The sequence below is a fragment of the Ictalurus furcatus genome, chromosome 18 (assembly GCF_023375685.1).
Source record: "Ictalurus furcatus strain D&B chromosome 18, Billie_1.0, whole genome shotgun sequence".
Classification (NCBI taxonomy): Eukaryota; Metazoa; Chordata; class Actinopteri; order Siluriformes; family Ictaluridae; genus Ictalurus; species Ictalurus furcatus.
Window position 1 is genome coordinate 817,748 of NC_071272.1, and position 15,925 is coordinate 833,672.

Genomic DNA, 15,925 nt, shown 5'->3' on the forward strand with positions numbered 1-15,925 from the left:
GCTGCTCCGAGAACTCCTAAAACTCCTAAAACTCCTGGAAGTCTGATGTGTATTTCACCAACAAGAGGATTTGTTGAAATGAGAGAGGAACTGACTTTTGCTCCAAGAAAAAAAACAACAGTTGTACGCATAGCCTTTCAAAGTACACTCCATTTGACATGTACGCGTACACAGGGCGGCTGTGGTTCAGGTGGTAGAGCGGGTTTTCCGCTAATCGTAGGGTTGGCGGTTCGATTCCCGGCCCACGTGACTCCACATACCGAGGTGTCCTTGGGCAAGACACTGAACCCTGAGTTGCTCCCGATGGCACGTTAGCGCCTTGCATGGCAGCTCTGCTACCATTGGTGTGTGTGTGTGTGAGAATGGGTGAATGAGACGCAGTGTAAAGCGCTTTGGATAAAAGTGCAGACCATTTACACAGGCAGTCGACGAGAGCAGTAAAGGACTGAAGGACAACAACAACATGAACAATGCTTGGGCAATCTCTCGCCATGATTAGCACTCATACAAATCCTTATACACTAACTACCTTGAGAATCAACGGCCAAGGGGTCATGTTGCCACCTTGTGAAACATCTAAATAGTGCAAAAGAATTAAATGCGCACATACAACGCAAAATCGTATACAGAAAAATCGTACTCTGCTGATGACGAAATTTGCGTCACACGTACCGTATGCTGTTCCTAGTGTACGCGTAAAACATGAAGCTTACTTTCTACTTAAGTCTGCCCTCATATTCTAGCCATTAAAAAACGACTGCAGATTCGCCACACACATTCACAATGTCTCAAGAATCTATGTCTGTCTACTGCTACGGCAACACTCCGGAGACAGCCCCAGCGATGCCTGATGACCGCGCAGCACCGCTGGAACCCCACCCACAAACTTGTGACAACAGTTGGTTGGATAAATTTTGCATGGATTTGGGGTATCACAACATGACCTTCCTTACAATGCCATACCGCGCTGCTGTAGCAATAGCTGGAGCTGCGGCCTAGGCCGGGATTGATGACCCGGACAGTTGTATCCGCTCTGACGGCTTCAAAATCATAAGCGACTGTCGTGGTCCTTCTGGAACATCTCATCAACAAAAAGCTGAAAGAACTCTGTTTGGGCTGTGAAGTGGATCATCCGAGTCAGATTAGACCTTCGTGTTTGTTTGAACCCAAAAACCACCCAGAAAACTATTTGGGTAGGAAAAGAACAGACTGGAAAAGAATGCCCCAGACCTTTAAAACCCAGAAAATAGTAGCAGGTAACAGACCAGAGAGAAAGTAGAGACTTACCTACGGGTTGATATGCAGCAAACTGGCGGTAAAGGGGGATAAAAGGCTCGCGATAGGCCGTTGAAGAACAGGGAAAAAGATTACGAAAAACCAAAAAAATTCCTTAAAACATGTACTATGTAATCGTCTATATAAGGTGTAAAGATCCACAACGACCAAAGAGATTTAATCCAAATAGGCAAATGAACCAAGAGTGCAGCAGCAGACATCCAGCATTCAGTCGTTCACTCATTCCCTCCAATGTCCAGGAAAGTCCACGAAACAAGGTCAGTGAAGCATGTGGAAAGTAATCCTGTGATACAGGGTGCAAAAATTCAGCGTCCAAATGGCATAATCCAAAACGGTAAAAACGAACTAAAAGAAAATAATAAAAATACTGGAGAGCAGTGGCGGGCAAACACCCCAGCATACGCTCAACCAGGAGTGTGTTAATTAACTCACCATCCCCCAGCTAACAGTCTGGAAAACAGCACTATTTCAGCCAAAATATCATGCAGAAATATAGTGTAGGGTGCTAAGTCTGTGGTAGATATCACGCGCAGATTTATACATCAACATATCTCCAAACTGTTGAATCTGAGTCTTGGGACCACCATATAACCACCAATATCACCACCCTCTCTTACAATTGTGTCAATATCAGCGGGGGTTAACCCCATATTTGGTACTGTAGGATCAAATGAATGATATGGACGGTTAACTGTACCCTTGCCCACCTGGTGAGAATTTAAAACAGAGCCAAATGTTGAATTTGGAACTGGTTCTGGCTGTTCGTCTGGCATTGATCTCACAATGTTTAATAATTCTTACAGTGTACCATCTGTAGACTTCATTGTCTGAATTAAATAAGAGTAATGTTTCTGTGTTGCTGCCCTGTTCAAAAACAATTATTACAACAAAACTAAAACGACATACAGTGGGAATAACTGTTGAACACAGGGTATAAAAAACACACAGATATGTGAAATGATTTTTACAACTCATCAGAGTTTTTTTTAAAGCTGCTCGTTGGCTTGCACCACCATGCAAACGCTGCGTTGCTATCACTTGTTTAATCCAAATGCCTTGTTGTTGTAGTGTGGCCGTCACAGACTGCTTATAATCATCCTGCTTCTTCTCAAAGACGTCCAGGCGCTCCTTATCAATGTTAAAACATCTCTCAACGGCATTAATACGTCCCTCGGTGGCATTAAAATGTCCCAAACTGCTGTTTCTACATACACTGGCAAGCCATGGTAGACAGTGGTAAGGAAAAACTCTGAAAAGACATGAGAAAAAAACAATAAGAGGAACCCGACTCTTCTTCTGTGGTCATTTATTCACTAACTGTCAGAATAACTTCAACTCAGGCAAATGGATCAGTGTTTTTGACTGAAATTAGGAACGTCTGCTTTTTGATGTATAACTGCACGCAAGCTCCAGATATAGAAGTGTTTGATGATTCTGGGAAATACTCGTTAATTAAAGAACTTTCTTTTAATCGGAAGTTAACATTTTATCTTTAATGTTTTTGCAGGGTCAACAGGAGGAGGGATAACATTCAGATGGCAAGAGCCTGGAAAATGTAAAGGTTGTGTACTGCCAGTGAGTGCTATTATGTGGCCGATTTAAGAAATATGGTCACCATCGACCAATCATCACGAATCCAGTTCACTTAAAAGTAGAGTGATCGTGATCATCTCAAGGCTAACCAACGTTCTTACACATCCCTATTGGAATGGCATGGCCATTTCATTTTTTTCATTGGTTTGAGATCAAAGGATGAATCTGACATCCACTCTTGGTTTTAGCCTTCAGTGTCACCTGTGAAGACTGCATTTGTTGTTAAAAATGATAAGCCAACGTGAAGACCAGAGTTGTCTATAGGAGAAAAGCGCGCCATTTTGAAGCTGAGAAAAGAGGGAAAATCAATCAGAGGCATTGTACAAGCACTGGGCATAGCCAATATAATAATTTCGAATGTCCTGAAAAAGAAATAAACTACTGGTGCACAGAACAACAGACACTGAATGGGTTAGCCAAGGAAAACAACAACAACAACAACAACAACAAAAACAACAACAACATCTGATGACAGAAACATTGTGAGAGCTGTGAAGAAAAACCCAAAAACAACAGTGAGTGACATCACCAACAACCTCCACAGAGCAGGGGTGAAGATATCACAATCCACCATTCGAAGAAGACTTTGAGAAAAGAAATATAGAGGCCATACTACACGATGCAAACCACTCATCAGCAGTAATAATCCAAAAGCCAGATTGGAATTTGCAAAGAAATACAGAGCTGATCCACAAAAGTTCTGGAAGCAAGATTAACCTCTACCACAGTGATGGAAAGTGTGAAGAAAGAAAGGATGTGCTCATGATCCAAAACATACAGTGCATGGCTGCTTCTGGAGGCTCACTAATCTTTATTGATGATGTAACTCATGATGGCAGCAGAATGAATTCAGACATTTACATGGACATTTTGTCTACCAGTTTACAGAGAAATGCCTCCAAATGAACTGGGAGTAACGTTACCATGTAGCAAGACAATGATCCAAAACACACTGCCAACTCAACAGAAGACTTTATCAGGGGGGGAAAGTGAAATGTTTTAGGGGCCGTTTGCCCGACAACGTCTTCAACTAAAAACGGAAAAGTTTTTAAGCGGTTCGGCTGTTTGTTTACACGACAACGGCGTTTTTTGAAACTAGGTTTCACATTTTTGAAACTAGGTTTCCAAGTGCAAGTTTTTGAAAACAATGCCGTTATCGTCTCCGTGTAAACGTCCAAAAACAAGAATCTGTGAAAACAATGACGTCATGCGCACGTTTATTACGTCTGCAGGCATGCGCGCGAATACTTCAGAACAACACACGAGGCATCTATTTGCATGCATAATACAGTGTTTTTAGGCGTTTTCACAGATCCGTGTGAACAGGGATCGTTTTGACAACGTTGTCGTCTGTACACGCAACTTTTCAAAAACGCAAAGGAAAAACTTTTCTGTTTTTAGTACATCGTTGCCGTGTGAACATGGGCCTACCCTTAGTCGAGTCAGTTTGACCAAGTCAATCACGGGACCTTCACCCAACTGAACATGCATTTCAACTCCTGACACTCCTGACATGACTGAAGGGAGAAACCCACCAAAGCAAACAACAAGTGAAAGAGGCTGCGGTAAAAGCCTGGAAAAGCATCACAACAGAAGAAACCAACACTCTGGTGATGTTGATGAGTTGCAGGCTTAATGCAGTTATTACAAGCCAGGGTTACGCAAGCAAATATTAAGTGTTATTTACTTCAAGACTTATCTGTTTCTATACTTTTGCTCAGCTAAAAATTGGGTGGTCTGATACAAAAGGTTCTATGTTTTATGTTGTTTAACAAATCAATATGTAAATACCAGGAAATAAAAGCAGAAATCCTAAACTCTTGTCTCATATCCATCTTTTGATTTCAAACCAAAATGTCTGGTGTGTTGCACCAACAAATTAAATGGCCTTGCCGTTCCAATAGTTTCAGAGGGGACTGTATATTTTTCCACATTATACATGCTATATTGCCTTTTTGATTCAGCACTCTTATGAGCTCATTAGCAAAAATTCTGGAACTGATTTGTGTCCAAACCTGGTAGTTCCTCAGTGTGTTGTGGGAAGACTGTCTGCTGAGACTGGTGAACACAGATGGCATTATAGAAGCAATTAACTGTTGCAGTAATACTTGAACCCTGATGGCTGGACCCTTGTAGTTGTATTTATGATTAAAGATGATGATGATAATAATAATAATAATAATAATAATAATAATAATAATAATAATAATAACATTATCATCATCATCATACATTTAGGCTCATATTTTTCTGCTGTAAAATGTGACGGGGACAGAGACCACACATAAACACCTAAGAGGTCCATGTGGCCCTTCTGGTGTGCCAAACTCGGATCTGTCAACTTGTCTTAAGTGCTTGTGTGCACAGCTTGCAGGTCCCTACCAAAATGAAGCAAATGTTCCACCCAGTTGGATCCTTTTCATTCTTTTTTCCCCCAAAACAATTTTAGGTATGTTTCAAGAGTACAGTTTCATCTTTCCACAGTTACTGATGATTGCTCGTGATAAGGCATGTAGTCTCTGCTTTCTCCTTTCATTAAATTAACAAGCTAGTTTTGTTTTTACTGCTATAGCTGGTAAACTACTAGGTTACGGTTGTGGTATGGTGATATACTTATTCAGACCAACATTACATTACAACTTCGAGGTAAACTAAGCTTCGGCATCATACTAAGGTAATCCATTGTTTAGTCTGGAAATATGTGATTTAAATACAGTCGTTGTGGATCAGCTATTTAGTTAGATTACAGGCCTTTGGGGTTCAGGAACGGTCAACCCAGGGGACTAATGTGGCACATGGAGAGAAGAGTGAAGTAGACTGTTGGTCATAAGTCATAAACATTTTAAACGCATTTGTGACAGTCTTAATGCATCCATGTTTGTTCATTACGAGATTAAAATAGCAGTAAGATTTTTTTTTTTAAATACAGATTAAATGTAATAAATAAAAACTGACTTGTTGAAAAATTAACATATCTTAATTGTATTATTTATTTATTTATTTATTTATTTATTTATGTATTTATTTATTTATTATTTAATCCCCTACTAAATGATCACCCTTGTATTATTTACTTGAACAAGTGGGGAAATGAAAGCTGCTTCCCTTCTGCCGTTCCTGCTTTATTAATCTAATAACTGACTTCGAGTTGCGTTCTCTTTTTTGTATTATTTTTACTTGACTAAATTGTGTAATTGTAAGGTCAAAATTAGTGTTTTTCCTCCATTCGACCTGTAACGCAGGGGAAATAAAATAGAGGTCTTTTCAGCAGAGTGTCCACTAGCTAGAATGTCCTAATGAAATTAATCTCAAATGATTTAGCACCATTGATTAATTTATCAATTCACCCGTGAATTCCTTTCTACAAATGTAACTTTATGGCTCGTCGCATGTGATATGAGTTCCAATTGATTGTTAGGTTGCAGATTCTGGAGCAGATTAATTCGGTTTTGGCTCGGTCTTCATTATCCCGATTTCGATAATTTATCAAACTCCCTTCCACCCCCACAGGCTCATTACGGCGCTAATGAGCCGCCGCCGCTCCGTGACACCCGGCCCCTGCGTCTCGTTAAGGAAATAGCTCTTCAACTGCTGATTATTTTATTTGGAATCATAATTATATTGCTTTGGGCCGAATCACGGTCTAATCGAGGCCCCGTTCCGAGGGCAGCGCTCCTAATTGAAGCATGAGCATGCGCTACCTGCATCCCTCTCTTTCTTTTTCCCTATGAGGTAAGCACACACACCACGCAATCCCCCTGCACGAGCGCGCGAATCTAATTCGTTAAACTGACGTTTCTGCAGGGGCACGATCGATTTGCTCTTTAGAAATTCTCTAATTGAGTGCCTCGCAAATAACTTGCGCTTGCAGGGACTTGGAGAGAAAAGGTTGTCACATAGGCTATATACATATATTCATACATACACAGATGCATACATACACACATACATACATCAAAAAAAAAACATCCACGGTTCAACAACTCCCTGTCTGCTTCCCCGGCTCCGGCAAGAAAGAAATTCTCTCAGCTCTGAAGCGCGTGCAGTGTTTTACTTGTGCGGCTTTATTAAAGTCGCTCCTCATCTCTAGGGTGCGTGAAAATGTCTACTTTCCGCCCAGATGCGCTGCATTGACTTGCATGCCGCGAATTTATTTGTCTATTTTTATTTATAGGCTGCGCGAGATTGATGTGCTCTTGTGCGAGGAGAAGTGTGACTCAGCTCTGATTCACTACCAATTACACTTCCCGCATCCACACACACACACACACACACACCCCAATATAATTTATGTGCAGGTTTTCATGATTAAATCGTTAACCAGTGTTGGAATAATAATAATAATAATAATAATAATAATAATAATAATAATAATAATAAAGATTTTGGTGTTGCTAGCCTTGTGCCCCTTTTATTACAGTAGCCTAGCCTATATGAATCCTACCTATTTTATGCCAAAATATTATAGACTACAGTAAGGAAGATGACCTACGAATCCCTCCTTTAGAGATTCAACTGACGTTTTTAATTAATTTTATAGATAAATGTCACATTATTATTATTATTATTATTATTATTATTATTATTATTATTATTATTATAGCTGTGGTTGTTACTAGATAGGTAGGTATTAAGTCCTATCGCTCTTATTTATGTTTTGTTATCTCACCTGCAGGAGCCTATAGGGCACCCTTTAATTTCTCATTATGTGTACAGCGATAAAAACAGTTTTTTTCCCCCCGCAATACATTTAATGAAAGAATTTTCTTTTTCTTTTTCTTCGCGCTTCAGAAAGAAAGCCAGTAATCTCCGTGCAGCTTTCAGGTTCTGGCATCGTGTTCAGAAATGCAATCTGTACACTTTTGCACGAGGTAAACACACAGAATGAATTGCATTAGAGGCAGCCAATGTAATCGCAGCGAGGCTGTTGTGTACCTGCTCCCGGCTGTGCGCAACCATTTAAACCCTATTTATTAGGGAAAAATCACTCGAACCGCTACGGAAAATCCTTTACCGCTGAATAAAGATACCAGAAGAAAGACTGAAAGAAGAAGACTGGCAAATTTAACACGAGGGTCGGACGCAGTTTGCTTCTGATTGATATTTTTGTCCTCTGAGTAATATCTCTCTGCGAGCGATTCTCGGTTTCTGTGAAAGCGTCGTTAAGCGTCTGTCGTCGCGTTTTAACCGGATAATTATGACCCGCGCTGAGAGCAATTCACTTTGTACAGCTATAAAAAAAAATAATAATAATAATAAAAATAAAAAAAAAGAGGCGCGAACTATTGAAAAGTCGTAAAAACGAAGTGTACCATCAATCAAGCGACGATTTGGGGCACGCACTTAAATAATGCGATCATTTAAAATCACTCAACACAATTTTTATTCCTTCTTAACACATAAATTTTTTTCAGACTATCATGCTAACATATGCATAAAGCCTCGCTTTCGCTTTATTGCGCTTTTAGCAACGCATGCACTCCGTATTTATGTCTCGTTCCCTCCACTGAGTGCGCAATGCAACGTTTTTTCCCCTCGCCAAAAAGCCGGAGAGAAAACAAGAACATACCCACAACTCTTCCCTCACACACCGTCTTTGCCGCTTCGCTGACATTTTGGTTTATCAATACACCGGATCCAGTCTCTCCCCTATTTTTACCGCATGGTTTTGTTTGTGTGTGTGTGTGTGTGTGTGTGTGTGTCATGAGTCCTAACAAATTGTGAGAGTATTCTCGCTTGGACACCTCCATTGTGCACCATTAAGAGGCGTAATTCACAAAGGAGCTCTCCGTTCCTGTCTGCTTTTCGAGTAGGCTTATATTTTTTGCAGCATTTTTTATTTATTTATTTATTTTATTTTTTGTAAAATTATAATATTTCAAGCTCCACTCACTGCTCTAACAGTTTGCTTGTTTGGCCTGAACAGGCAGACTTCGCTTTGCATGAAAGGAATAACTTTAATTCCGGAGTAATTTACATAACAAACACAATCAATCAAATTGTATATTTCAATTTTGGGTTATTTCACATAGCCTAATAATTCACCTCCCTTTCATTTATACCGACCTCGGCTGATGTTCGGAGTACATTAGTAGCCTATAACTAGTAGCTAGATTGGGCACTAATTACATAAAAGCCTGATAGTCTTTATTGCGTCTAAAATGCGCAAGTCGTAATAATAATAATAATAATAATAATAATAATAATAATAATAATGTGAATAATATGGAGGTAAGAGGATGCTTATTTACTCTTTCTATCCGTAGACAGCGAGTATGTGGGTGAGTGTTTTAAAAGAGGTCGAAGCTTTGCCGTAATCGGTCTGGAATTTGGAAGTTGGGATAAAAACATAATAATCAGAAATGGGAAGAAATGAACGCATGTGAGTGGCTGACATGGGCCGGCTTCAAAAGCTGATTGGCTCTCATTTGAAGCCGCTTACGGGGCTCTGCAACTATTAAGCACCTCCCCGTTCTCTAAAGGGCATTATAATGCAGGGGACCTCCTTTTTAAAACCCCAATATATATATACATATATTAAATTGGTTAAAATCACAGAGTGATTTTTTGAGGAAAATAAACCATCACCCTCGAGCGGCGCACGATGCTCTCACACGTCGACCTGCTGGACGCGCGGCTCGGTGAGTACCTGTTGTAAAACTACGCTTTGAGGACCTTCTCTCTCAACCTCGCTCTCTCCGTCGCTCTCTCTCCTTCAGCAGTGAAAACTGACAATTTGCTCCTTGTTTAGTTCTAATACAATTTAAAGTGATCTAATTTACTTGAAGAAAATGTAATCATCATTATTAGATTACGGTGTAATTTAAATATATTGATGCCACTGAATGGAATTAGACACCGTAATTGAGGGGTGTGTGCACTCCTCCCGTATTCTTCGTGTTTTGTAACAGCCTAACAACAGGCGTGATGCTTTCGACACACTCCAAGTTAACTTCTGTGCGAAAACTGTGCGGTTTACCGTTAACCCGTCCCTGTTAATAAGATTGTGGGAGATCTTTCTATCCGCCAAGCGGGCGGGAACCATGAGTATATTTTGACACACGTGTGTGTGTGTGTGTGTGTGTGTGTGTGTGGGTGTGTGTGTGTGCCTTGCAGGGATGAAGGATGCCGCGGAGATCCTGGGACACAGAGAGGCACTAAAGTGCAGACTCGGAGTCGGTGGCGGGGTGTCTGAGCCCGGACATACCGGAGAACTTGGCCCGAGTCCGGAAACCCTAGAAGGCGCGACCCATCTTCCCGGAGACGAGCTCGGTAACGTTGGATCCAAAGAGCAAGAGAAGCAGCAGCAACAACAAAACCAAAATTCTGCGCAATCCGTAAGTCAGCAAACGCAGAAACAGAAACGACACCGGACCCGTTTTACACCTGCGCAACTCAACGAGTTAGAACGCAGCTTCGCCAAAACCCACTATCCCGACATCTTCATGCGAGAGGAGCTCGCGCTGCGCATCGGCCTGACGGAATCGCGCGTGCAGGTGAGTCAGTTTAGAAATGTTCAACATTTGCCAGTTTAAATGTGGAGGTAATCACAACAACAACAACAACAACAATAATAATAGTAATAATAATAATAATAATAATACAGTTATGAAAACAATGCTATTAATAATAATAATAATAATAATAATAATAGCATTGTTTTCATAACCGTATTATTATTATTATTATTATTATTATTATTATTATTATTATGTGACAGATAAGAGATTGATCTATTATATAAGAAAATAACGTAAATATATTTTCACAATCAAGTTCAACTGAAACAATCAAAGAGAAAAAAAAACAACCGAAGAAAGAAAGTTTCGGGCCTTTTCTTCTTTTGAACAGTTCTTCGAATTACCAACCCTCCAGTTCGTTCAGAGAAGCAGTAGGCTATGATTTGATCGACGAACAATAATAATAGGCCTAGAGAAAATCCAATTTCTCAATCGGCAACGCCTGAAACGTGTGAAACCCAGGACCGCTGTGTCTATACCTGTACAGCAGTGTGTCTCCGTTATCAAAAGGTGGAGGAAAATGTTAATCCCAATTCGCGCAGGAAAAAAGAGAGCAGCTAATCCATGTTTGATTTTAAAGTAACCCAAAATATTCCTGCGATTTTTATTGCAATAACGTGTTGGACACTCCGGGTTTTTTTTTCTTGTTCGTTTGGGGAATATAACATTTAGAATAAATCAATGAACAACGTAAGATACATTGTGTTTTCGAAATGATGGCCTGGCGTTGCATATGACATTCCGCGCTTGTGTTCATATTCGTTAAGAACTTCACATTAATGTAAAAAAAATTATGTTAAAAATTTATGATAAATCGTATAGGTCTCTCATCAATCCAGATTTTTAAAGCAATACGTGATTCGTGTTTTGTGATTCGTCAGCTCATTGTCGTGTTAAATAGCAGTTGAGGTGTTCTTAATCACCGGAGCATATCGCGTTATTAATCGATATTAGGCTTGAATTCCTTCGCGTTAACCTAAAGTTCATTAAATATGCATAGACATTTCGAGCTCGCGGATGCTATAAAAACCCAACCAGTTATTATCCACTTATTCCAGTATTATTCATTACTCTCACAGGCTTATTAATCACAATGTGAAACCATGCAAACGTCCAAATAATAATCTTCATAATTACCAGACCCCCAGATGGGATTTGCTTGTTTTCTTTAAGCTTAGCCTCACTATTGTAAATTCGTTAGAATAGGCGTGCCAAGTCGTCTGCAAAATTACGAAAGTTTAGGCTACAGGACGAGGTACAAGTTTGTAGCTATTCCGTGTTAGCATGTATCACCGAAATCGTTAAACGTGTTAACGTGCACCTATAATACAGTTGTTGTTGTGTTGTTTTTTTTTTTTTACCCCTTCAGAAAGAGATTTGCGAAACGATGACGCGCACAGTCATCTCAATAAACTAATCACTCAATTAATAGCGATTCAGCAGCATTCGCGACCTGGAAACAAACCTGTCACCTTTCACATACTGCGGAGAGGATGTGCGCGGTCGTTCTTTCTTTCTTTTTTGTTGTTGAAATATTTAAAATGTCCATCTAAAGTGCAATGCGTCTCAGGCGGGATTTAACGGATTGCTGCGCGAGTGTCACTCTAATCTGTTACCCTATTTTTTAATCCACTAAACGGGCGGAAACCGTGAGTGTAATATGTCATTTTCTCTTTTTCCAAACCATTAAGTTCCCATTAATCACTGCGCACAGCTCGTGAATGAGGTCTCTATAAACCTCAAGCGCGGAAATAAACACATAGCAAGACAGTCCATGATAGTGCTTTTAGACACACGAGGCATTAATTAATGGCCTCGGCGGTAGGGGTTCATAATGGATAGCGCCAAGCAGCGTTCGTTTCAGTTTGACTATGGGGGAGAGCACCTACACAAACAGCGCACAACGGATCTGCGTCTACTGTCTAAGTCTTATATATCTGAATTTCAAGATTCTATAATCTGCATAGTCGGTTGTTATGAAATAGCAATAATATAAATATTTAGATTTAGGACATTTAGGCTGATTTCGAGAGTCAATTTAGGTAACATTTATTTAACTGTGCGTTGAATTTGCGCCACTTGTTCGTGCCAATAATAGCCTATCTATTTTATAATTAAAATAAAACAACTGTGTTTACGTAGCACCAATCGTACCTTTAAGATGCTGTGTAATGTAGTGTAGTGTGTAAATCCAGTGTGTATTTATTTCATTTGCTTTGGAGTTTATTGATTTTTTTTTTTGGTTGTCTATTCTGTTTTTGTTTTTGTTTTTGTTTTTTTGCGTGTAATATTTTGTGTAAAATAATAGAGGTGGAGCTAACGAACAGCAATAATTCTGTTTATAAAGTTATTTCATATAGCCTAATGACGATTTACAAAGAGCCAGCACAATCAACCAAAATAGCTTTAATACAAGACACAAACGGTAAAATAATAATAATAATAATAATAATAATAATAATAATAATAATAATAATAATTAGAATCTGAGGATCCGACACAATACACAGAGGAATCGCAACGAAAGAGAGTGCATTATAGGCTAAAGGGCGCAGGAAAAGTGAGCAACCTAACCTTAATCGTTATTTTAAAAAATTAAGTTGTTTCGTGAGTATTCTTAAAAGTTTGCAGTTGTGAGAGACCATTAGGCTATTTTCAGAAATATGAGGTGTTTGGTTTGGTTGTCGCAGGTTTGGTTCCAGAATCGACGCGCCAAGTGGAAGAAGCGCAAGAAGACCACAAACGTGTTCCGCGCGCCTGGCACTTTACTTCCTACTCATCACGGTTTACCGCAGTTTTCTTCGGCAGCAATTAACGACAGCCTGTGCTCGTTTCACGCAAACGATACGCGCTGGGCTGCAGCCGGGATGCCGAGTGTCTCTCAGCTCCAACTTCCTCCGGCGCTCAGCCGCCAGCCTGCAATGGCGCAGTCACTGTCGCAGTGCAGCTTGGGGGGCGCGGGCCCGGCGACGCCTGGTTCCATGGGGCTCTCCAACATGGCGTCAAACGGCTCGGCCCTGCAGTCGCATCACCTATATCAGCCCACGTTTCCGGGCATGGTGCCCGCGTCACTCGCTGGCCCGACAAGTGCGAGTGCCTCCACGCAACTTTGCAGCTCGTCATCGACAGATAATGACATGTGGCGCGGCACGAGCATCGCGTCACTGCGCCGCAAAGCGCTCGAGCACACAGTCTCAATGAGTTTTACTTAATGGCGCGCGTGGGTTCCGAATATGTTCTACTGACGGTTCGTCTTCTTTTACACCATATTTTTCCTCCCATATTTTCTCTTCAAATTTTTTGACCTACTGTCTGCCTATCTATCGATCTTTAAGGCAATTTATTCAGGCCTATTATTTGGGACTTTTTTTTTATTTTTCACCAAACACGCTGCACATAACAGACAGAATGTAACGCACATATCTGCAATATTCGACACAGGACGCTACCTGCCTTGTGAGGTTTTATTTATGAAAACAAATACTTGCATATTACGGACCACGAATCTTTTTTTAAAACAGTAAATAAGTAGGAGAATGAAAGGGCAACTGGTGTAAAAAGAGAAGAAAAAAAATCAAGAATAAACGTCGAATGCATGCGTGGACGGCTATATCCGATAAGGGGAAATTTATTATTTATTCTATTTATTATTTATTTTAAAAAGATCATTTTACGGTTATAGTCTATGCTGTTCTACAGTATGTTTTGTGTAGATAAAGCATTTTAAATTGCTCTAATTTGGTCGATTTGTGATATGTTTTAGGTTTGTCTGTGCGTAATCCCAATACAGATTTCTTAAATTTCTTAACTGTTATATGCTTTCCTGAACATATTTATATCGAATAATTGTAATGTCAAATAAAATAATTTTGAATGTCATCTCGTGAACGCCAAGCCTATTTTGTAATTTGTCCACGTGAGGTGATAATTAGGCACAAATACATTGTCTGTATTTGAAGTTTTAAATATATTAGCTTTGTTAATAGTTCAGTCCATACAATATATGAATAGGCCTACAAATAGCACTCTCAAAATCTCTCCCTGGATTGAAGTCTCAAAAGAAGTTGCTTGTAAATTTTGCTTAATCTTTTTTTGGGGTACACAACCGCTGAAATGGTTGGAAACAATATATATATATTTTGCATATCTATGTATGAAAAAAATGAATGAAACCCCAAAAATTAGTACAGTATTGTAGATTATTCAAATGACTGACGTTGTACAACGTTAAAATGATGCTCATAACAATAATAACCAGAAAACCTCTTTCATATTCAGAGATTAAAATGTTATGCAATAACAAGGGAAAAAATAAGATAGAGATAAACAAAGTGTATTATTAATCATTTTAATAATTTAAATGTTTTATGTTTCCCTAAATGCTAAGTTAAGCATCTAAATATAGGTTAACTTTGAGCTATATATTATTTACATTTTATGGTTGTGAAAATATTTACATGGTATTAGTATAATGTTTGTCGGGAAAAGCAAAAGTTACATGGCATCGAATGCTAGATTTTATTTGCCTTAAACTTTTTACACAGTCAAAAATTTATTCAAAGGAAACTAGTTCTTTTAATTTTTTTTTTTTTTTTTTAAATAAAATGGTTAAGCACAAGAATACTAGCTCTAATACTTCACAAATGAAATTCTTAGCAATGGTGAGTGATTGAATAACATTCTTAAAAATTGTTGCTTGATGATAACCATTGCTGTACACAAAATACACTAGCAGTCATACCTTTAGCTCAATAGAATGTATGTAATGGGAATGAATGAATGCTTTTTGAAAACTGAGTGCTTTCCTGATTTTATATATTTGCTAGTTTTCTAAGAAACGTATATTCTTTAAAGCCTTTGAATTATTATTATTATTATTTTTTTTTTACACATAAATGAGTTACTGGTCTTAATAAGGTGTTATGGCACCACAACGCAACAGATTCAATGTGTCTTGGAATACATTCTAAAATTCTCCGTAACTGTCCTGGAGAGATTCTTCCAAAAGATATTTTGTCAGGTGATTGTCCGAGCATTGTCTAGCAAGTTAGTCCAAAATCTCCCATAGGTATTTCATTGAGTTGAAATCTGGTGATCTCAAAAGCCATTATTTTCATACTCCTCAGACCATTCAATAACCCCATGTGCAGTGTGGATGGTTGCATTTTCCGTCTGAGGCGAGACCACTTCCATCAGGACAGAAATCATATGATAAAGGTGATCAATCATTTCAAATCAAAGCGTGTATGTGTATGAGAGAGTCAGGAGTATAATAGAGGGATTAGATAATGTAGTCTGATGACATTTTTTTGCAAAACAGATGTGAGACGATATTACATGAATATTAGAATTTGTCTCAGTACCTGGTGAGTTAATTAGCTTGTGGAAATGCAAGGGCCATTACTCATTAGCTGATTTGTCACATGCTATTGAGGGAGGTGAACACTGACCCACCTTGCCTGACTTTTCATTTCACCCACAATGCAGTGTGGTACCATGTAGAGCAGGGTAGGTGG

The 15,925-nt window shown here is 39.2% G+C and overlaps 1 protein-coding gene across 1 annotated transcript; it reads left to right on the forward strand.

Moving 5' to 3' along the window:
- The first annotated feature begins 9,816 nt into the window (after positions 1–9,816).
- Positions 9,817–14,513, forward strand: otpa (orthopedia homeobox a). The gene is made up of 2 exons (XM_053649664.1): positions 9,817–10,385; positions 13,100–14,513. The coding sequence occupies exons 1-2, from the start codon at positions 10,008–10,010 to the stop codon at positions 13,619–13,621; spliced, it is 900 nt and encodes a 299-aa protein (XP_053505639.1). The 5' UTR covers positions 9,817–10,007; the 3' UTR covers positions 13,622–14,513.
- The last annotated feature ends 1,412 nt before the right edge of the window (positions 14,514–15,925 follow it).

Bases quoted from the DNA above. Each gene is read 5' to 3' on its own strand.
- otpa (XM_053649664.1), top strand. From the start codon at position 10,008: ATGAAGGATGCCGCGGAGATCCTGGGACACAGAGAGGCACTAAAGTGC. The intron at 10,386-13,099 runs GTGAGTCAGTTT...TGGTTGTCGCAG, and splicing joins TGACGGAATCGCGCGTGCAG to GTTTGGTTCCAGAATCGACG.